Below are 22,815 nucleotides of genomic sequence, written 5' to 3' on the forward strand. Positions count from 1 at the left end.
GCTGAAGCAGAGGGAGTTCCAGAGTGCTACTATTTAAAGAATGAGGTGATAATGAGGAAGTGGAGACATCCTCACAGATTTATGGACAGTGGTTCAACAGATAGTGGTGCCGCCAAGGTACCATAAGGAAATACTAAAAATAACCCACGACCTTCCAATGGCTGGACATGTCAGTATACAAAAAACCCAAGCCTGCGTAACACAGCGGGCTGGATTTTTCATTTTGACAGCAGATGTGAACAATGGCATAAGCCCGCGCAGACCACATGCCGCGGAGTCGCCAGGATATTAAACGCGGCAGCTCATTTAAATGGCTGGGGCGGCCCGCCCCCTCCCCATGACATGGAAGGGGCGGGCGGTCCGGCCCAGCAATGGCATCAGGTGCCACTGCGCAGATTCCGACGCCATTTTCAAAGGGCTATAAGCCCTACATTGCCATTTAAATTTTTAAAGGAGTGATGATTCTGAAAAATGAAATAAAGTGATCCTGACCCTCTCCCACCCCTCCCCCAATAAGCATAGAAGTAATTACTTGCCCTCTCCCACAACCCCCCCAAAACACTTACCTTGTGCTCCCAATCTTGCCTCCACAAAGTTCATCAATTTTAATCTTTACCCCTTCCAGCTACCCTCCAGACCAATGAAATTAGTTTGACCTCACCTCCCCTCCGCCGCTCTGAAAAAGTTACCTGCTCCCCTGCTCCCCAGCAGTGTACCGCCTCAGATACCTGGACAAGTATCTGAAGGCAAGGGAGTGCTGGCCACCGGCACCAATATCACCCCGGAATGGACAGTGGGAGCGGGTAAGTAATGAATTAATTTATTTTAATAAATTAACATATTTAAATTTTGGTTCTTTTGCTGAGCAGCGGGGTGGGAGGTGTGCCACCATGAGGCCTCGCCACCACCGGCAATATCAGGCCGGGCCTTCCCGGCATCAAGGTCCATGGCAGGCCTCTGCCAGAGGCACTCTCTGTCCCCCCCTCCCCCACTACGCCAGATGTCGGCGGGGGCGGTGGGGGGGGGGGGGGTGCCGTAAAATCCAGCCCAACGTTTTGACTGGCCAAAACTCGACAACGATGTGGTGGAGTTCTGTAAAACATGCCACATGTCATAGAGTCATACAGCACAGAAACAGGCCTGTCGGCCCATCATGTCCGTGCTGGCCATCAAGCACCTATGTATTCTAATTCCATTTCCAGCAGTTAGCCCGTAGCCTTGTATGCTATGGCCTTTCAAGTGCTCATCTAAATACTTCTTAAATGTTGTGAGGGTTCAGGCAGTGGGTTCCAGATTCCAACCACCCTCTGGGTGAAAAAATGTTTCCTCAAATCCCCTCTAAACCTCCTGCCCCTTACCTTAAATCTATGTCCCCCGGTCATTGACACCTCCGCTAAGGGAAAAAGTTTCGTCCTATCTACCCTATCTATGCCCCTCATAATTTTGTATACCTCAATCAGGTCCCCCCTCATCCTTCTCTGCTCTGAGCAAAACAACCCCAGCCTATCCAGTCTCTCTTCATAGCTGAAATGCTCCAGCCCAGGCAACATCCTGGTGAATCTCCTCTGCACCGCCCCCCCACCATTGCAATCGCATCCTTCCTATAGTGTGGCGACCAGAACTGTCCACAGTACTCCAACTGTGGCCTAACTAGAGTTTTATACACTCTGTACTTCCTAGGGTCCTACCATCCATTGTATATTCCCTTGCCTTGTTAGTCCTCCCAAAATGCATCACCTTACACTTCTCAGGATTAAATTCCATTTGCCACTGCTCTGCCCATCTTACCAGCCCATCTGTATCCTCCCGTAATCTAAGGCTTTGCTCCTCACTATTTACGACACCACCAATTTTCGTGTCATCTGCCAACCTATTGTTCATACCTCCTATATTCACGTCTAAATCATTAATGTTTACTGCAAACAGCATGGGTCCCAGCACTGATCCCTGTGGTACACCACTGGTCAATTGCACCGCAGCCTCACAGCTCCAGCGACCCGGGTTCAATTCTGGGTACTGCCTGTGTGGAGTTTGCAAGTTCTCCCTGTGTCTGCATGGGTTTCCTCCGGGTGCTCCGGTTTCCTCCCACAAGCCAAAAGACTTGCAGGTTGGTAGGTAAGTTGGCCATTATAAATTGCCCCTAGTATAGGTAGGTGGTAGGGAAATATAGGGACAGGTGGGGATGTGGTAGGAATATGGGATTAGTGTAGGATTAGTATAAATGGGTGATTGATGGTCGGCACAGACTCGGTGGGCCGAAGGGCCTGTTTCAGTGCTGTATCTCTAAACTAAACTAAACTAAACCCTCGACCATCACCCCCTGCCTCCTGCCACTAAGCCAATTTTGGATCCAATTTGCCAAATTGCCCTGGATCCCATGGGCTCTTACCTTCTTGACCAATCTCCCATGCAGGAGCTTATCAAGGCCCTGTCTCTCCAAGTGGAGGTTAATCCTGTCCCTCAGAATTTTTTCCAATAGTTTCCCTACCACTGATGTTAAACTCACTGGCCTGTAATTACCTGGTTTATCCCTGCTACCCTTTTTGAATAATGGTACCCCATTCGCTGTCCTCCAGCCCTCTGGCACCTCACCTGTGGCTAGAGAGGATTTGGCAATTTGTGTCAGAGCCCCTGCAATCTCCTCCCTTGCCTCACATAACAGCCTGGGATACATCTCATGTGGGCCTGGGATTTATCCACATTTAAGCCCGCTAAAACCACTAATACCTCCTCCCTTTCAATGCTAATTTGTTCAAGTATATCACAATCCCCCTCCCTGAGCTCTACACCTGCATTGTCTTTCTCCATAGTGAACACAGATGAAAATCATTTAAAACCTCACCTACATCCTCCGGCTCCACCCACAGATTGCCACTTTGGTCCCTAATGGGCCCTACTCTTTCCCTGGTTATCCTCTTGCCTTTAATATACTTATAAAATGTCTTGGGATTTTCCTTTATCTTGCCCGCCAGTGTTTTTACATGCCCCCTCTTCACTCTCCTAATTACTTTTTTAAGTACCCCCCTACAATTTCTGTACTCCTCTAGGGCCTCTGCTGTTTCAGGCCTCTGAATCTGCCATAAGCCTTTTTTTTCCTTATTCAATCCTCTATATCCCTTGACATCCAGGGTTCCCTGGACTTGTTGGTCCTATCCTTCACCTTTATGGGAACATGTTGGATCTGAACTCTCACTATTTCCTTTTTGAATGACTCCCACTGGTCTAATGTAGACTTTCATGCTCCCAGTCCACTTTGACCAGATCCTGTTTTATCATATTGAAATCGGCCTTCCCCCAATTCAGTATCTTTCTTTCTGGTCCATCTTTGTCCTTTTCCATAACTACCTTAAATCTTACACAGTTATCGTCACTATCGCCGAAATGCTCCCGGGAAATGTGCCAGGTTGTGGAGAAGCCCCGACCTGCAATAAAATCTGCACCCCTAATTCCCATACCGGCTTTTGGGGAACCCTTCAATAGAGTGCTGGTGGATTGTGTTGGACCCCTGCCGAAATCAAAAGGGGACTACCAGTATCTTCTCACCGTTATGGATGTGGCTACCCGATTCATTGAGGCATTTGCCCTAAGAACTATTTCTGCCATGGTAGTGGTGGAGGGACTAACCCAATTCTTTACCCGATATGGGCTGCCTGCTAAGATCCAGACGGATCAGGGCACGAATTTCATGTCTGGGATCTTTCAAAAAGTCATGGGTAATCGGGGCATAACCCAGCTAAAGTTCTCAGCCTACCACCCACAGCCTCAAGGGGCTATGGAATGGTACCACCAGACCCTAAAGACAATGATCAGGGCATACTACTACAAGTACCCCCATGACTGGGACAAAGGGCTGTGATTTCTTCTGTTCACTACCAGGGACTCACCCAATGAGTCCACTGGCTTTAGTCCCTTTGAATTAGTTTCTGGTCAACGGTAACCCCCAGGATATTGATGGTGGGGGATTCAGTGATGGTAATGCCGTTGAATGTCAAGGGGAGATTGTTAGATTCTCTCTTGTTGGAGATGGTCATTGCCTGGCACTTGTGTGGTGCGAATGTTACTTGATACTTATCAGCCCAAACCTGAATGTTGTCCAAGTCTTCAGAGTTCTGAAGACGGGTCACTGACCTGAAACATTAACTCTGCTTCTCTCTCCACAGATGCTGCCAGACTTGCTGAGTATTTCCAGCATTTCTTGTTTATAGAAAGCACCAAACAGTTTTAGAATCATAGCAGCAGCCAGAAGAAATCAACCAGCGGCTAACCTGTATGTAGTTGATGATCTCTGTAAATAGCGCCACAGCGGGGAGGGCGGGTGGGGGTCCTTCCAGCTGCTGAGCTGTGTAAGGTTAAGAGAGAGCATTAGCTGGAGCATTCAACGCCAAAATGGCGCACTGCTGATTAACATCATAATCTGCATGCTCTGCATTCCTACAGCGGCTGTTCATTCCACGTGCATTAAAAGACAGAGGCGCAAGGGGAGAGCCAACTGTGCAACAGCCCCAACAAACAAATTTCTCTGCAGCACCTGTGGAAGAGCCTGTCACTCCAGAATTGGCCTTTATAGCCACTCCAGGCGCTGCTTCACAAACCACTGACCACCTCCAGGCGCGTATCCATTGTCTCTCGAGATAAGGAGGCCCAAAAGATGAATACCCTCATCAATATGGTTTCCAGTGCGATTTGCCCCAAAAGTGTGCTCATATGCCATGAATGCCATTTTGGAGCTCAAAATCTGACAATTGTAGGAAATGTGCGTTCTATCATTTTTACTGGCTTTTTAATATCTTTTTGTATTATGAATTTTATGTACATTTTAACATGTTTTGTAGAAGCTTTTGATAGGTGAAGAGTTAACTTTAGATATAGCAAGCTGGGAAAATACTGCTTGTGTAGCTCACGTCAGTCAAAACCACACTCAGACAGACTGACAACATGAATAAATAAAGGGGGAGGAAGAACAGATGTCAAAACTATGCAGCAGATGGTGGCCGAAATGTAACAAAGAAGCAGGATATGTCTCATAGGAGATGTACAAACTAATGGACCTTGAAGTGATAATCATGGGTGCAGAAGTCAGCAAGTCTGGCAAATGTTTGTCTTAAAAGAGACCAACAATGGACTGCTTGTGCACCAAAGACACCTTGTTTTGCCCAAGCATGCACTTGTGTAACCATGTTAAATGTATTAATGAAAGGACTGACAGACAAATGGCAGAACCAATCGAAGTTACAATATGTAAGCATCAATCAGTCAAAGCACAACAAGTACATCAGAGCAGGGAAAGAGCCACTGGCCATGAAGGATAAAGGGACCCACCTGGAGAGTTTCAGCATGCAGATTCAAAGAAGAGAGAGAGACAAGAGAGGAGGAATCATGAGCAGTCTGTGTCACTAGTGCCGGTGGAGAGTAAAGGCCACCTGTGCTTGGATATCAACTGCCTAGGATTTGTTAAGTATAGTTTTTTTGCATTAATAAAACATCCTGATATCACTACATCAGGTGTCTCCTTGTCCAAATTTTTAATGTCTGTTCCAAGAACAAATTATAAGTAAGATTTTAAATCTTACACACTAACGAGCCTAATTTTTTTGCCCAGTATGTGCATCAATACTAAATAGTGCATATAACATTTTCAGTGAGAAAAAGACTCTAACTAATATTAAATTCAAGATTCTAGAGGATCCCAGGAGGCCTCAAGGTCATCAAATTTCTGTCCATGTGTTACCAGATTTCAGCACAGTTCATTCATTCGTTGGTGTTATCTTCTTCCCAGAAGGTTGACTCCCATGGATCTCCACCTCTGTCTGATCTGTGCTGCCCTTACACATTCAGCATAGGTCAACCGCATCCAGTCAATTACATCGATCATCCATTGTCTCCTCTGCTTCCCTCTCCTACGTTTTCCATCTATCTTTCCTTCCCATAGTCGTCTCTCAAGAGCACAAGAATTAGAAGCAGGAGTAGGCCATTCAGCCCCTCGAGCCTGCTCCGCTATTCGATAAGATCATGGCTAATCTAATTGTGGCCTCAACTCCCCTTTCCTATCTGCCCCCATAATCCTTGACTCCTTTGTTGATCAAAAATCTAATTCAACGTTGAATATAATCAATGACCCAGCCTCCACTGCTCTCTGAGGAAGAGAATTCCACAGACTAACGACCCTCTGAGAGAAAACATTTCTCCTCACCTCAGTCTTAAATGGGAGACCCCTAATTTTTAAACTGTGTCCCCTTGTTCTAGACTCCCCCACAAGGGGAAACATCCTCTTCGCAGTCATCCTGTCAAGTCCCCTCAGAATCTTAAATGTTTCAATAAGATAACCTCTTTTTCTTCTAAAATCCAATGGATATAGGCCCAACCTGTTCAACCTTTCTGCATAAGATAACCCCTTCATCCCAGGAATCAGTCGAGTGAGCCTTCTCTGAACTGCTAATGCAATTATATCCTTTCTTAAGTAAGTCTCTGTCTACCTTCTGCTCTAATGTGACGAAAATATTGTATCTTTCTCACTTTGATGTTATGCACTAATTTCCTCTTTTCTCCAGCCATTTCCAACATTTCCTCATTAGTCTTTCTATCTGTGTAGGATATGCGGAACATTCTCCTATATGTCCACACATCGAATGCATTCACCTTATCATCAGTCTCTTTGTTTGTTGCCCATGTCTCAGAGGCATATAACATAGATGACAAAATGTAGCACCTCAGCATTCTTTTCCTAAGATTCATGTTCAGTTTCTTTGATGTTAACATGTCCTTCATTCTGACCAAGCTGGTCTTGGCTATCTCAATTCTCCTTCGGATCTCACAATCACATCTCCCATCACCTGTGATTATCTGTATGTGAACCCTTTCACATGTTCCAGGATTTGTCCATTTACTTCAATTTTCACTTCCAGGGTTTGGTCTTTGCTTATCACTATTGTTTTGGTTTTCTTCATTTTTAATCCATGTTCCACACTCCTTGCATTCACTTTGTTCCCAATTTCCTGTGGTACCTCTTCTGACTCTGCAATCAGTGCAGTGTCATCTGCGTATCTCAAGTTGTTGACGTTCAACCCACCAATGTTGCAACCTAGTAGATCTTCTATGTCTCTGAAAATAGCCGCAGTGTACAGGGTGAACAGTTTGGGGGATATAACACATCCCTGACACACTCCTCTTTTGATTGGGAAGCTGTCTGACAAGCCGTTAGCAAGTCTCATCACCACTGATTGCTTCCAATATAGATTTTGAATTATCAATTTCTAATTTGTTTAAGCACTCCATTATTTTCTGATGGTAGACTCTTTCAAATGCTTTCTCATAGTCTACACAGGTTTTTGTGCTTCCATGTATCTTTCCATGACAAGGGTGGCACAGTGGTGCAGTGGTTAGCACTGCAGTCTCACAGCTCCAGCGACCCGGATTTGGTTCTGGCTACTGCCTGTGCAGAGTTTGCAAGTTGTCCCTGTGACCGCATGGGTTTCTGCCGGGTGCTCCAGTTTCCTCCCACAGCCAAAGACTTGCAGGTTGATAGGTAAATTGGCCATTGTAAATTGCCCCTAGTGTAGGTAGGAGAATGGTGGGGATGTGATAGGGAATATGGGATTAATGTAGGATTAGTATAAATGGGTGGTTGTTGGTCAGCATAGACTTGGTGGGCTGAAGGGCCTGTTTCAGTGCTGAATTTCTCTATGACTACTTTCAAGTTAAAGATGTCCTTTCTTTGGTCTGAATCCTGACTGGCTATCATCTATCTCTGCTTGTAATTTCTTTCCAAAATGATTATTAAAATCATTTTCATCACATGGTTCATGAGACTTATTGTCCTATGCTCTGAACACTCTAGGGCTTTTGGTTTCTTTGGGAGCTTAATGAACACTGATTGCATAAGATCCTCAGATCTGAATCCTATTCTGTAAATTTTGTTGCAGAGGTCTGTCAGTATTCCAATCATTCAGATGTTCAGGCATTCTGTTGGTATCTCATTGATTCCAAGTACTTTCTTTGCTTTCATCGTTTTGATCACTGCACTGACTTCTGCCTCTATTATCTCTGGTCCTTCTCTTCCCTCCGATGGTACCAGTTCACTTCTATATTCATCGTCATACAGCTATCTGATGTACTTCGCCATCATTTCTTTACACTTTCTTTTTGAAGGGAAGTTCACCTTCCTTGCTCCTCTACAGCTGCTGTTTGTAGTTATTCTTTTCTTCTTATCTGTCTGTGCTTCAACTTTCTCATGCATTGCTCTTATATTGTGCCTTTTCTCCAGTTCTTATATTTCCTTGCAATGGTCTTCATGCCACTTTCCTTGGCCGCTCTACATGCTTTTCTTGTTTGCTTTTCTATTTCGCCATGTTCTTCTTTATGGTTCTTATTCTGTCTCCTTTTCTTCATCATATCTGGTATTTCATAAGTCATCCACTCTAGATGTTTTCTCCTCTCTTTCTTGGGGACCATCTCGGTTACTGCTTGTTTCATGCTCTATTTCAACCTTTCTGAATGCCTTTCTGTCGTTTCCTCCTCACAAAGATCTTGATCTGTCACTTCCTGAAGTAAAGCTTCATATTTGTTAGTAACCGCCACTTCTTCATCACATCTTCCTCCTCAGCACGGTAGCCAATCAATAAATACATGCCTGATCAAATGTGAAGTGATACATTGTGGAAAGAAGAATAAGGAGACAAAATAGACACTAAATGATTAAACATTAAAAGGAGTAGATGAGAAATGACATGTAGGGATTCCGATATAAAAGTAGAAGGACTTTTAAATCCTTCATCAAAAGCTTGATAAAGCTGAGATTGGGATCCTTGGCTATATAGATAGGGCAGTGGTTACAAAAGCAAAGAGGTAATGCCAACCTGAACAAGTCATTGGTTAGGCATCAGTTATAGTAGTGTGCTCTATTTCGTGAAGGCTATCAGTTCATGAAGGTTCACTAGAACGATACCATGAATGAGAGGCTTCTGTTATGAGGAGAGACTGGAGAAACTGAAGTTCTTTTCAACCGAACAAACAAGATTAAGAGGGAGTCTGATAGAATTGTTGAAAATGGTGAAGAGTTTTGATAAAATGAATAGGGGGGAAACTATTTCCACTTGTCAGTGAGCCAATAATTGGAGGGCATCAGTTTAATATCATCACCAAAAGAGCAAAGCAAGTGGCTAGAGGATTTTTATTACACAGAGGGTTGCCAAGACATGGAATGCTTGACTAGAAATAGGGTGAAACAAATCCATAAACGTTTTTAAAAGGCAAGTGGATAAACATTTGAAAAAGAAAAAAATGTAAAATTATATAGATTTATTTATAAAGTAATTGTGGAATTGTAGAACACCATTTATCTTTCATTATTTTATTATAGACATTTATTTAAGGGAAGGGTGAAGGAGTGGGACTAAGTCAGAGCCAGCACAGGCATGATGGGCTGAATGGCTTCATCTGCACTGTAAAATTCTAAGATTTTGGATTTCTAGCTCCTTGTCTGTTTGTCAGTTGACTAACGTTTTAATACCTCCTCAGAAAAATTGATGTGGAGCATTGCCTTGTTCGTCAGATGAAAGAAAGTCGGCAAGCTGTGCTGTGTGTTGTCATGGAAAGCATCCGCACAACCCGGCAATGTTCACTCACTGTGCATGCAGGCATGAGAGGAAAAACAATGAGGGCAAGTCTCCAAATATTTCAGTTCTATTATAGTTAATGATGTGGTTGAAACAAGAATTTAATTACATAGAATTAAATCATTTTAAATAATTCCAGTTATATCCCAAAATTTAAATTTCATTTTGTTGTTTACACTGCTTTTAGTTGGCAGATCAAATATGTAATAACGAAAAGCAAATTTAAAGATCAAGTATTGTCTGTTTTTCTATTTGTGAGGCTGATACATACAATTAGTAGTCAACATACAGTTCATCTCCTGTGACATTTCTCACAAACATAAAAATGTGCTTGTCTTTCTGCAAGTTTCTTTGCTTCACCCACTCTAATTTTTCCCTCTCCCTCTTTAAGTTTCTCCTTTAACCTGCTCCTCTCTCTATACCTATTGAACAATTCCTTTTTTGTTCCCCCTGCATTTTCTCCATTAGTCTCAAACTGTCTTTCTCTTCCTTTCTAAAATGTTCTTCTTTCCTTTGTGCTTTCTTCTGTACATCTCTCACATTCTCTGCCTTTGACACAGTTTACTCATTTTCTCAACTGTTATCTTGCTTATATAGTAATAGTGGCTGCACTTCAAAGGCATTTACTATATGTGGAGTGCTTTAGGATGTTCTGAGAGACATACCACTGAATTTTCCAGAACGGCCAGAAACAGGAAGCGGGAACTGTTGCTGCTCGGGCAGGCTAGCCAATTAACTGCCAGGAGATGGAGGAGCCGTCCACTTAGGTGGTGCAGACAGCGAGAGATCACATCGCTGAAAGTGATTGCGCCATATTTAAAGGACTGCCAGGACTTCATCAATCCAATTCATCCACAAAGACAATACACATTTAATCCCTGAAGAACAAGGCAGCACGAGGAATGACTGAAGGATGATCCAGAGTGGCTCCCTGGTTCATTGATGCCTCCCTGCAGGTTCTCCTGCAGGCTGCCCGGGCAAAGAGGAAGGTCCTCTTCCCTCAGGACAGGTGGAGGACTCCAGCATGCCAGACGAAGCAAGCCTAGATGGAGCTCACAGAGGCAGTGGGGTCGTCCCTAGAACCTGGCTGCAGGGCTGTAAGAGTGTTAATGATCACATGAGATTTGCCACATTACTTACCTTACAATCTTACATGTGGATAGGTGTGAATGTGAGATTGTAGAAAGGGCATGCCCACCCAGCCACAGGCAATGGCCAGGCAGCAGCATTGCCTGTCAGTGGCATGTCAGCCTCTCTGTGAAGGGCCCGGTCTGTCAGAGTTGACTCCTGCACTGCCACAACTGATTGACCACATATTGGAGGCATTCTTGTGCCAACATAATGGACAGTCAGGCTGCCAGCAGTACGGGTGTTGTTCTTGTCTTTGGCAGGTGCTAACAATGGACATTTATGTCGTTGCAGGAGAAGATTGCACTCAATATGACAGGGCCAAAACTGGTGGCGATCTCCCTTATCTGGCTATCCTGATGCTGATGGAGGAAGAGGCTCTGGAGCTTATAAGCCAGCATGCAGGCTGATCCAGAGCTGATGGTGAGGCAGGAGTGGAGCCCTGCGAGAATGGGTGGCCTAATGGATGAGCACAAGAGAGCATCTGATATACCCAAGGCATAATGCTCATGTGCCCGCCACTAGTCACACGGAGCTCCACACTAGGAGTGCTGTGAAGGACATGATGGAATGCACATTACCCTCTAATCAAGGACAAGAGCAGACAGCTTCAGTGACCGGGGACAGCCCACCTCCTCTGGAAAGGAGGAAGAGACCTCAGAGGGTGCACCGTCACATCATTCCCTGCACACTCCACCAGCGCAGATACTCTCATGTCAGTCGGTGTCCATTCACGTGTAAAATCTGGATCACAACCCGGTAAGCACACTGAGGCTGAATTTAGTCTTCCCGCCACCAGGAGGGAAATTGGCACCATTCCCAATTGTGACGTGGATGGCTGCCCTACCGTAATCATGCGACAGTCGGCCTTTTACATATTGGAGGCGCAGGCAACACCCCCGCACCCCCCCCCCCCCCAATCACGCTGGGATGGGAGGTGAGACGTCAATTATGGCGTCAGATGACCCTGGAGCAGGGGTCGACAATGTGTCCGTACATGGACACCAGTGTCTGTCGTAAAACATTTTGAGGTCCGTGACTGGTAATTTCAGAGATGAGAAATTTCCCATTAGCTTCTTCTTCCAGACCAGCTTTTAAAAAAAATTGCAATGTGAGTTTCACAGCTGACAGGTGCTGGGAGCAGGAACAGTAGTTTCCGAACTTAGGGCAGATTTGTGGTTTTCCAGCAGGCTTTTAAAAAAAGTCAAGATGGATAAACTAGTCTTGGCCACCTACCATTATTCTCTCTGTCCCTTCCTGTCCCACTCTGCTTTTCTGTTTTACATGACTCTTCTGAAGTACCATCTTCTTCATCCTATAAAATTCTCCTGATTTGGAGATCACTGCCTTTTTTTGGCTGCCCTGTCTTCAGACACATGTTACAAGCAGGTGGAGAAGTTGCACAAACATTGTTCATCACAGGTTAAATTGTCTTGTGACAACAGCAGTGTGAGAAATGGTTCATCTTCCTATTGCTGATTTCTCTAATGTCTCACCTCAATAACCAAAATAACAATCGTCCCTTGAGTTTCATGAATTTGCTCTCCTGATACAGTGTGAATCCACAGAGGTCATCCAATAAGGTCCATCTACCACCCCTGACATGGTGTAGCTAGCTCTATTCTGTCAACAAAAGTAATTTGCATTGGCATTGCATACTACTTTGCTTGCTAGCTTGCTAATTCAATTGTGCTACTCTCCATTGATGTTTATATACTTAGCTACTTTATTTATAAAGAGAAATGTGTTTTAAAAAGGACTGTGTTTTGATTGCATTACATTACTCTATATACAGATTAATTGCCCCCATGTCTGCGGCTGAGTCAATAATTTTGTCAAATGTCCGTGGTGCAACATGTCACTGCCTATTCCTGCCCCGGAGCAGGTGTTAGCACCATCTTTAAAGGCCTGTCAACCCTGCATTCACTCCTGCCTGCTTTAATAGAGTGCCTGCAAGTGTGCCATTTGCTGCCCCAGGATCCTTTTTGCTGCCTGATCGTTAAGATATACCCAAGCCTCCAGCAGAAGGAAGACACTGGATGGCCCCACAATTTAGCAACGTCTCCCTCAGGATTCTCCTCCAAACTACAAGGGAAAGGTGGGTTGTCCTCTTCTGCAGTGATGGCAAGAAGAGGTCCTCCTGCCTGACCAAGCAAGCCTGGATGGAGATCGCTGAGGAGGTCAATAGCTGTGAGGTCACCCCCACCGCCCCCCCAGACATTGGTTCTGTGCCGCAAAAGGGTCGATGACTTCCTTTGTTCCACCAAGGTGATTGCTCTTTACCTCTCTCCTTTTGAGGGATTGCATATGTCTACATAGGAGGAAGCAGGTCATGGGGAGGGAGGCAACACAAAACATGGGCAAGGGGGATTAAGCATCACCTCATCCTGACAGATGCATGGCTGCATCTTAGTCACAGGCCACTCTCTTTCAAACCTCACCTCCATTAACTCCTCTGAGAGCTGAGGGGAGGATGAGCTCCATAGGAAACCCCAATAGGGGATGAGGGACTACCACTAGCAGAACTGTCGTGTTGATCTCTCTGTGAAGTATGACTATCTCCCTCTTTCCATTTGCAGGACAAGCGGGCCCATAACAGGAGGGATACCAAACATCAGGCCTCTCTCCACAGCTGAGGAGGAGGCATTAGAGCGGACAGGAACACAGGGCGGCCACTCCATATCGGATGGTAAAACTGGAGACTCCTTGCAAGAGAGTGAGGATTCACTTCAATTGACATACTGTTCATTTCTGGAGACCGCCATGATGTATGTTTGGCATGTCGAGATCTGCTCATCCTAACCCATTTGCGTTCTCTCATGCTGGTCACCGTCTGCAGGAGACTCCAGTAGAATGGGGGCAAATTTCCACCTCTGAGGAGGATCAGCAGTCGGAGGGAGCACTGTTCCATGACACTCTTGCACCTTCCACGGTGTAGATACTTTCACCTTTGTGGGTTTGCGCTTGGCTGTAGAATCAGGTTCACAAGCTGGTGAGAGCAGCACATGCGCCCAAGCAGCTGGCTGAGGCTGAGACAGCTGAGGCCTTGGACAATCAGAGGAGTGTGGGTGTCCAGGCCCATGCTGAGCCCAAGGCTGATGACAAGCCTAGGTGTTGACAGAACAGGGCATGTTGGAGTTGCAGAGAGAGGTAAGGCAACATCTGGCAGAGATGCTAGAGGCCATGTGCAGCCATGAGCAGACAGTGGAGGAGTCCATCCGTGCCACGATTGTTGCCATGTGTCAGGCATGTGAGAGCATGGCTTCATCCATGGAGAGGGTAATGATCCTCATGGAGAGCCAGATTCCACAAATGCATGCAGACTTGCACACTATTGCCTTGGTCATGAGATCAACTCTGCAGTGGCAAGGCAAGAGAAGGACAAGGTGCCTCAGTCCCAGGACATTGCTGCAGGAGTTTCTCAAGGTAGTGTCCTAGGCCCAACCGTCTTCAGCTGCTTCATCAATGACCCACCCTCCATCATAAGGTCAGAAGTGGGGATGGTCCCTGATGATTGTACGATATTCAGTACCGTTCGCAACTCTTCAGATACTGAAGCAGTCCATGTCCATATGCAGCAAGACCTGGACAACATTCAGGCTTGGACTGAGAAGTGGCAAGTAACATTCGCGCCACACAAGTGCCAGGCAATGACCATCTCCAATAAGAGAGAATCCAACCATCTACCCTTGACATTCAATGGCATTACCATCGCTGAAACCCCGGCCATCAACATCCTGGGGGTTACCATTGACCAGAAACTGAACTGGAGCAGCCACATAAATACTATGGCTACAAGAGCAGGTCAGAAGCTAGGAATTCTGCAGCGGGTAACCCATCTCCTGATTCCCCAAAGCCTGTCCACCATCTACAAGGCACAAGTCAGGAGTTTTGGAATACTCTCCACGTGCCTGGATGAGTGCGGTTCCAATAACACTCAGGAAGCTCAACATCATATAGAACAAAGCAGCTTGCTTGATCGGCACCTCATCCATCTCCTTAAACCTTCACTCCCTCCACCACTGACACACAGTAGCAGCAGTGTGTACCATATACAAGATACACTGCAGCAACCCACCAAGGCTCCTTCGATAGCACCTTCCAAACCTGCGACCTCCACCACCTAGGCCAAGGGCAACAGATGCATGGGAACACCACCACCTGCAGGTTCCTCTCAAAGTTGCACAACATCCAGACTTGGAAATATATCGCCATTCCTTCACTGTCGCTGGATCAAAATCCTGAAACTCCTTCCCTAACAGCACTGTTGGTGTACCCGCACCAGATGGACCGCAGCGTTTCAAGAAGGCAGCTCACCATTATCTTCTCAAGGGCAATTAGGGATGGGCAATAAATGCTAGCCTTGCCAGCGACACTCACATCCCATGAAAGAGTTAAAAAAAGTGTCTTCTCCAGCTCCACATCCTCTCTGGTCAGCAGGGAAGTTCAAGTAAGCCTTGAAAGGGAGGAGGAGAGGATGACCTCCACATCTGGGGGCTCCGCTCGAGGTGCTCTGAGTGTGGACACTGGCTCCTCAGCTCCTCCACCAGTGAGCCCAGCTCTAGTAAACGCAATGCCTGAGGAGAGTCCTGCACCTGTGCAGCAAACCCTCAGGTAGTCGGGGTCCTCCAGCCTCAGGCAGCCAGAGGATGGCCAAGGGCCACAGGTCCAAGGGTCAGAGGCCAAGGGGCAGATTGATCAGCAACCTGCCTCCAACCTATCTACTGGCGCTGGGAATCGCAACTCATAAGAGCACTCGCAAATATATTAAGAAAACCACCTAGACACACTTGGGGAGTCATCTGAAATGTAATGATCCTTATAAAGTTATTTTGTTCACGTAAATAATGATCATTATTCCATTCTGCCTTAATTGTGAGCTGCTGACTTCCCCCTTCCTCCTTGGTGGAATGCCAATGTTATCACAGCCTTCATTAACAGTTGTTCTCCATGGGCACTCGAGCAGTTTGCAGCTGGGCGCGAGTCAGGGAACACAAATGGAAAGGAGGTGACAGTTTACATGCATTGAGGTGAGACTTTAATGGTTTCTCTGTGGGTGGGAATCAGGGAGGCTGAAAGCGGGTGATTACGAGATTGTCTCTTGTCTCCAGGGCGCTTCATCCCCGCCCTCCTCATGGGTGGGGGAGTGACGCTCAGCCATCTCATCGTCCTGTAAGGCCTTCCTCCCCTCTGCAGTGCTAAGTTGTGCAAAGCACAGCAGAGCACCACAAAATGCAAGACTCTCACTGGGGCATACTGCAGGACTCCACCAGATCGATCAAGGCATTGCAATCTCATCTTTGGTAGCCCAATGGTCTGCTCCATGGTTGCTCGGGTTGATCTGTGTCAACTGTTCTACCTCTCATCTGCTGCATTGCGAAGGTTCCTCACAGGTGTGAGTAGCCATGTCTTCAATGGGTAGCCCTTGTCCTCGAGAATCCATCCCTGAAGGTGAGCGGGGCCCTGAAAAGCTGTGGCACCTGCGACCGTCGAAGTATGTAGGCGTTGGGGCTGCTTCCGGAGCAGCAGACACACACCTGCAGGAAACGCTTTCGGTGGTTGCAACCCGTTGAACGTTAATTGAATGGAAGCCCTTCCTGTTGATGAAGGTGGCTGGCTGGTGCATGGGAGCCTTGATGGCCACATGTGTGCAATTTATCACACCTTGCACCTGGGGGAATTCACCGATGGCCCCCAATCCAATGGGCCTCTCAGTCTGAATATCAAGGTCAATCCAGTAGCGCACAATGTCGCCAGCCCTCTTGAACAGGGCATTGGTCACCTCCTTGATGCAGCAGTGGGCTGCTGCCTGGGAGACCTCAGACATGCCCCCTGAAAAGATCCAGATGCGTAAAAGTTCAGCGCCACTGTGATCTTCAGGGCTACGGGCATAAGGTGACCCCCAATCCTATAGGCCGCAACCTGTCCTGAAGCAGGGCGCTTAAGTCGGTCACAGCCTCCCTGGACAGCTGTAGTCTTTGCTGATAATGCCACTCTGACATTTGAAGATAACTGAGATGAGTCCAGTACATTCTCAGATGCTGGTGGGCTCTTCTTGGCATGGCCAGCTGCTGTTGCTATTGTCGTGGAGCTTCACGAGCAGGCGCAGCTGTCTCCTGGCCCACCGTCCATCGGAGACACTGCATAATGTCATGGGGGTTCAAAAAGACAGGGTGTATGAGACCCATGCCAGATAACCAATGGGCCTTCAGATGCAGAGAAGCCCCTGTCCTGCCAACTGAGCTTTGAACACCCGCCAGTCGACTCCCTGATGGCCATCAGTGCCTACCCTTGCTGATAGCCGACCCTCTCATTCAGCAGTATGGGCAATCAAGCATCTCATATAATTGTTTGGTCACCCAGTACCACCATCCAAACCCAGGCAACCCCCGTCCCCCAACCCTTTGCAGAGCGATCGAAACCTGGAACTTCCTATCAAAAACCCCAAGACCCAGAATCCCCTGTCAGAAATCCCGAGACCCTGACCTCCCTGGCAGAACACAAAGCCACACAGTCCAATAATGTCCTCTGCAACCCCGTCTTCCCCAATGCAGCACTGTTTAGTGCTGCCTCCCTGTCGTGAAGGCGAGAGCCTTCAGTGCCGCCAGCTCTTTATGGTCATAAACCTGAAGACATGTGAGTGCAGCCTGCCATCCACTAAATTGCAAGCCCACAATTAAATTGAGGTGGATTAGATGCAAATTCATTACAATGAGATTGCCGTTGTGTCAGGAGGCTATGCTGCCTTGTGCTTTCCCGCTTCTGACTTAATCTAGAACCGACGTCATGACACCAGATTTCCGGGAAGACAGTTCCAATGCAATTCTCTGTCCATCTACGCTACCATTCCCACTTCTAATGGCTACAGAAGAGCACCTCGCTGCATTTGGGGTTCACAGGTTCATTTTTTGTTAATGCATGATGCCTTGCAATCTTTTTCTTTTCCAATAAATATGGAATTTTGCAAGGCAAGAGGAATCATTCTATTTTTTGTGGGCTGCTGGACCTTCAGTAGTAACCTGGCTCCCTCTAAGGGTGTGATGGGAGGGCCCACACCACGTGAGGTCAATGCATTCCCTATGCTGCTGTCTAGTGTCTTAATGGGAGCAAGTAAATAGCAAGGAAAATGAAGAAAATGGCAACAGGGTTGCAGAAGGCTGTAGCTTTATTGGATTGCAGGGATCTGTCAGTAAGGATAATCTAAAATGCTAGTTAGGCCACAGCTGGAGTACTGTGGACAGTTCTGGGCACCACACTATAGAAAGGATGTGATTGTACTGGAGAGGGCGCAGACAAGATTCACCAGGATGTTGCCTGGGCTGGAGCGTTTCAGCTATGAAGAGAGACTGAAAAGGCTAAGGTTGTTTTCCTTAGAGCAGAGAAGGCTGAGGGGGGACATGATTGAGGTATACAAAACTATGAGGGGCATTGACAGATTATATAGGAAGAAACTTTTTCCCTTAGCAGAGGAGTCTTCAGTGTCTTCAGTAGTCTTTCAGAGTTCCCTAGATTCAGGAGTGGTCTCTCTGGACTGGAAAGTTGCACATGTCACTCCACTTTTTAAGAAGGGTGAAAGGGGGAACGAAGGAAATTACAGACCAGTTAGCCTGACATCTGTGGTGGGCAAGTTGCTGGAGTCTATAATCAAGGATAGGGTGACTGAACACCTAGAAAAAATTCAGTTAATCGGGGACAGCCAGCATGGATTCATGACGGGAAGGTCATGCCTGACAAATCTCATTGAATTTTTTGAAGTGGTGACTAAGGTAGTGGACAGGGGTGTGTCCAAGGATGTTATTTATATGGACTTCCAGAAGGCATTTGATAAAGTCCCACATAAGAGACTGTTAACTAAGATAGAAGCCCATGGAGTTGAGGGCAAATTATTGACATGGTTAGAAAGTTGGTTGAATGGTAGGTGACTAGTGAGTGGAGATAATGGGTAAGTACTCTGATTGGCAGGATGTGACTAGTGGTGTCCCACAGGGATCTGTGTTGGAGCCTCAATTATTCACATTATTCATTAATGACTGGATGATGGCATAGTAAGTCATATATCCAAATTTGCTGATGATACAAAGTTAGGCGGCATTGTAGACAGTCTAGATGATAGCATAAAATTGCAAAGAGCTATTGACAGACTAGGTGAGTGGGCAAAACTGTGGCAGATGGATTTCAATGCGGGAAAGTGTGAGGTTATCCATTTGGACCGAAAAAGGATAGAGCAGGGTACTTTCTAAATGGGAAGAGGTTAAGTACAGTGGATGTCCAAAGCGACTTGGGGGTTCAGGTGCATAGATCTTTAAAATGCCACGAGCTAGTGCAGAAAATAATCAAAAAGGCTAATGGAATGCTAGCCTTTATATCTAGAGGATTGGAGTATGAAGACACAGAGGTTATACTGCAGCTGTACAAAACCCTGGTTATACCCCATTTGGAGTACTGTGAGCAGTTCTGGGCATCACACCTTAAGAAGGATATATTGGCCTTGGAGGGAGTGCAACGTAGGTTTACAAGAATGATTCCTGGACTACAGGGGTTAAGCTACGAGGAGAGATTACACAAATTAGGCCTGTTTTCGCTAGAATTTAGAAGGTTAAGGGGTGATCTGATCGAGGTCTTCAAGATATTAACAGGAAAAGACAGGCTAGATAAAGATAAACTATTTCCACTGGTTTGAGATTCTAAAACTAGGGGGTATAGTCTAAAACTTAGGGCCAGACCGTTCAAGAGAGACGTTAGGAAGCACTTCTTCACGCAAAGGGTGGTAGAGGTTTGGAACTCTCTCCCCCAGACAGCAGTTGAAGCTAGAACAGTTGTTAATTTTAAACCTGAGATAGATAGATTTTTGTTAAGCAAAGATATTAAGGAATATGGGCCATAGGCAGGTATATGGAGTTAGGCCGTGGACCAGCCATTGAATGGCGGAACAGGCTCGAGGGGCTGAATGGCCTACTCCTGTTCCTATCTTCCTATGTTCCTATGTAGGAGTCAATAACCAGGGGGCATAGATTTAAGGTAAGGGGCAGGAGGTTTAGAGGGGATTTGAGGAAAAAAAATTTCACCCAGAGGGTGGTCGGAATCTGGAACGTATTACCTGAAGAGGTGGTAGAGGCAGGAACCATCATAACATTTAAGAAGTATTTAGATGAGCACCTGAAATGCCATAACATACAAGGCTACGGGCCAAGTGCTGGAAAATGGATTAGACTAGGTAGGTGCTTGATGGCCGGCACAGACACGATGGGCCAAAGGGCTAGTTTCTGTGCTGTATGACTCTATGACTGTATTAGCGAGCATCCTTTGTGCCTCCTTTATGCCTTGCCTGTGGTATCAGTGGTTCTTCCTCATTCAGCACCTGGTCAGTATTTTCCTCTGTATTTTAATCAGCGGAAGAGGCATCGCACTCCACAATGTCCTCATTGTTCAAAGCCTTTCCCCTCTGTAGTGCCAGGTTGTACAGAGCACGGCACATCAACATGAGATGCTAGACCTTTGCTAGGACATACTGGAGAGCTCCACCTGATCGATCCGGGCATCTAAACTGCATCCTCAGAAGGCCTATGGCCTGCTCGATGGTTGCTCGAGTTGTCCCATGGCATGTGTTATACCTCTCCTCTGCATCAGCACTTGAGTGCCACATAGGCGCCAAAAGCCACATCTTTGGTGGGTGGCCCTTATTAACCAGAAGGTGTGCAGGAGGGGTTGCTTGAAATGGTCTGGCACCTGGGATTGCCTTAGAATGTAGGCATTGCGACTGCTTCCTGGGAACCATGCACACACCTGAAGGAACCATTTGTGATAGTCGCAAGTGGAAGCCCTTCCTGTTGACGAAGGCTGCTGCCTGGTCTATGGGAGCCTTGATGGCCAATGCATGTTGTTGATGCCACCCTGCACCTGGGGGAACGCAGTGATGGCCCCGAAACCAATGGCCTTCTCAGCTTGACTTTCCAGGCCAGTACAAAAGTTCACAAGTACTGGCTGGCCCTCTTGCATTGGTGACCATCTTAATGCAACGATGAGTCACAGAGTGGGAGATCCCACATATATCTCCAGAGGATCCCTGGAATGATCCTGAGGCGTAGAAATTCAATCTCACGGTGACCTTCAGCGTCACAGGCATTGGGTGGCCACCACTTCCCGTAAGGCTCAGCTTGTCCTCCATCAAGGCACACAGCTCTATGACAGCCTCCCTGGAGAGGCGCAGTCTTCAGCGACACTGCTACTTTGACATTTTCAGGAAGCTGAGCCTCTGACAGTAGATCCTCTCTAGTGAGTAATCTCTTCTGTGCATAGTGGCTGGTTTTGTGTCCTTCTGGATCCTCCTCCTCTGTGTCCCCGCCAAGGCTGCAGTTTTCTCCCTCTCTGATGCTCCTCCTCACTGGAGGTCTCGAAACCTGAGTGAATTAGGCCCATGACAGATAGTTTCACTCAGTTTTCAGGACCTCTTCACCCCCCCCACCCACCGTTCCCCGCTCTATTCACACAAGTGCCACTTCTGAGATGTCACTCAAGTGTATGCCCCCCATGCTGGCAAGTTGTCCCTGCTGCTGACTGCCACTGCTAATGCCCACGCTGTTCCACCCTTGCTGTCAAACCACGCTACCGGTCACAATAGCTGCTGTCTAGAATCAGCACTGACCTTCTACTGATACACCGCCTCCTCCTCTGAAGCCACATAGTTCCCACGCATGCTTTGTAAAATCAGACATCCCTGGTAAACTAGTAGTTAATTGCCTGCTAACAGGCTTAATTGCCCTCCCAGCACATTTCAGCACAAGGTCCTCCCACCAGCCTGGCCGCCCTTCGGAGTACTCGGTTGCGACATAAACATGTTGGGTTTTCCTCCCATCACCTTTCATTGCGATATTACGACTTCTTCAGCCTCCCAGACCGTCATCACCGGGCTGGTAAAATACAGCCCATAAGGGTAGGATTGACTTCAGTGGAAAGGAAAATGGGCAAGGTGTATAATCAGCAGCCAATCCAGTAACAACCATTTTGAACTCCACCACCACCAGAGTTGAATTTGATCCCCATGAAACATTCAACAAATATAAATTATTGTATCAGTTTTTTAAAGCTCATAGCTTGTAGCAAGATGATGGTCAACACTGGTAGTGATGCTGGGTGCTATTCAAGAGTTGCTCTAATATGTGTGGGTGAGAGAGGAGCTGGAGGTTGGGGGGGGGGGGGGGGGGGGGGGGTTGGGCGGGGGGCAATGTGGTGCATTGTAGGGGTAGAAACAGGGAATGGAGAACCAGAACGTGGTGTTGGGAGAACTGTAACAAAGTGCAGGATCGAAAGAGACTCTGCAGTCTATCTCTTCAGCCTCACAAACTATTACCTCTCAATCGCCCGCCCACTCCCTGAAATTGCTATCCAATACTTCCTTAAATTTTTTCACATATTTGACCTTCACTGCTTCCCTGGGCAGTCAATGCCACATATTCACCACCCTCTGTCTACTTAAATCTAAACAGTTTGCACATCTTCCTGCTAAGTTTGAGCCTGTATCTCTTGGTTCTAGAGTTTGTGGCACTCTTGAACTTATCAGGGTTCAATTTACCTATTTCTGTAGGAATTCTAAATCCTTCAAAATTATCTCCCATGAGTCTTCTCTTTATCAAAGTACAACAACCAGAGTTACACACACTGCTGCTCTGCATCTGGCCATACAAGTGCTTTGTATGGAAGCATTAATAGCCTGTGAGATCTGTGTTCTATCTCTTTGGCTATAAATTCCAACATCTTGTTAGCTGAGAATGGACCAGTGGTTGAGAGAGGGGAGTGCAGTGTATTGAACTAGCATTGGAAGGATGTGAGAGATGTAGGTTAGATAACATACTGTGGATAGTTAAGATTATATGTACAACTATTTAATTGCTGGTTCTTATTATAATGCATATTTTAATTCATTGCACTGCCATTGTATTATAACTTAGTACACTGTACTATAACTTAATGTACTGTACTTGTTTATTGAGGCTGGTTTTCATCTCTAAGTGTAAGTCAGTTCTAATTTAGCTTGCTCTGCTTTAAGACTTACCTGAACCTCAAGTATAAATAGCACTCA

The 22,815-nt window shown here is 46.4% G+C and overlaps 1 protein-coding gene across 2 annotated transcripts in view; it reads left to right on the forward strand.

Annotated features, from left to right (window-relative positions):
• Window positions 1-22,815, forward strand: part of pjvk (pejvakin) — a 34,368-nt gene that overhangs the window by 6,665 nt on the left and 4,888 nt on the right. For both annotated transcript variants that reach the window (XM_068034581.1, XM_068034582.1), the window contains exon 3: window positions 9,514-9,655. In XM_068034581.1, the coding sequence (XP_067890682.1) occupies window positions 9,514-9,655 (142 nt within the window). The remainder of the gene's footprint in view (window positions 1-9,513; window positions 9,656-22,815) is intronic.

The sequence above is a fragment of the Heterodontus francisci genome, chromosome 7 (genome assembly GCF_036365525.1).
Source record: "Heterodontus francisci isolate sHetFra1 chromosome 7, sHetFra1.hap1, whole genome shotgun sequence".
NCBI classification, from domain to species: Eukaryota; Metazoa; Chordata; class Chondrichthyes; order Heterodontiformes; family Heterodontidae; genus Heterodontus; species Heterodontus francisci.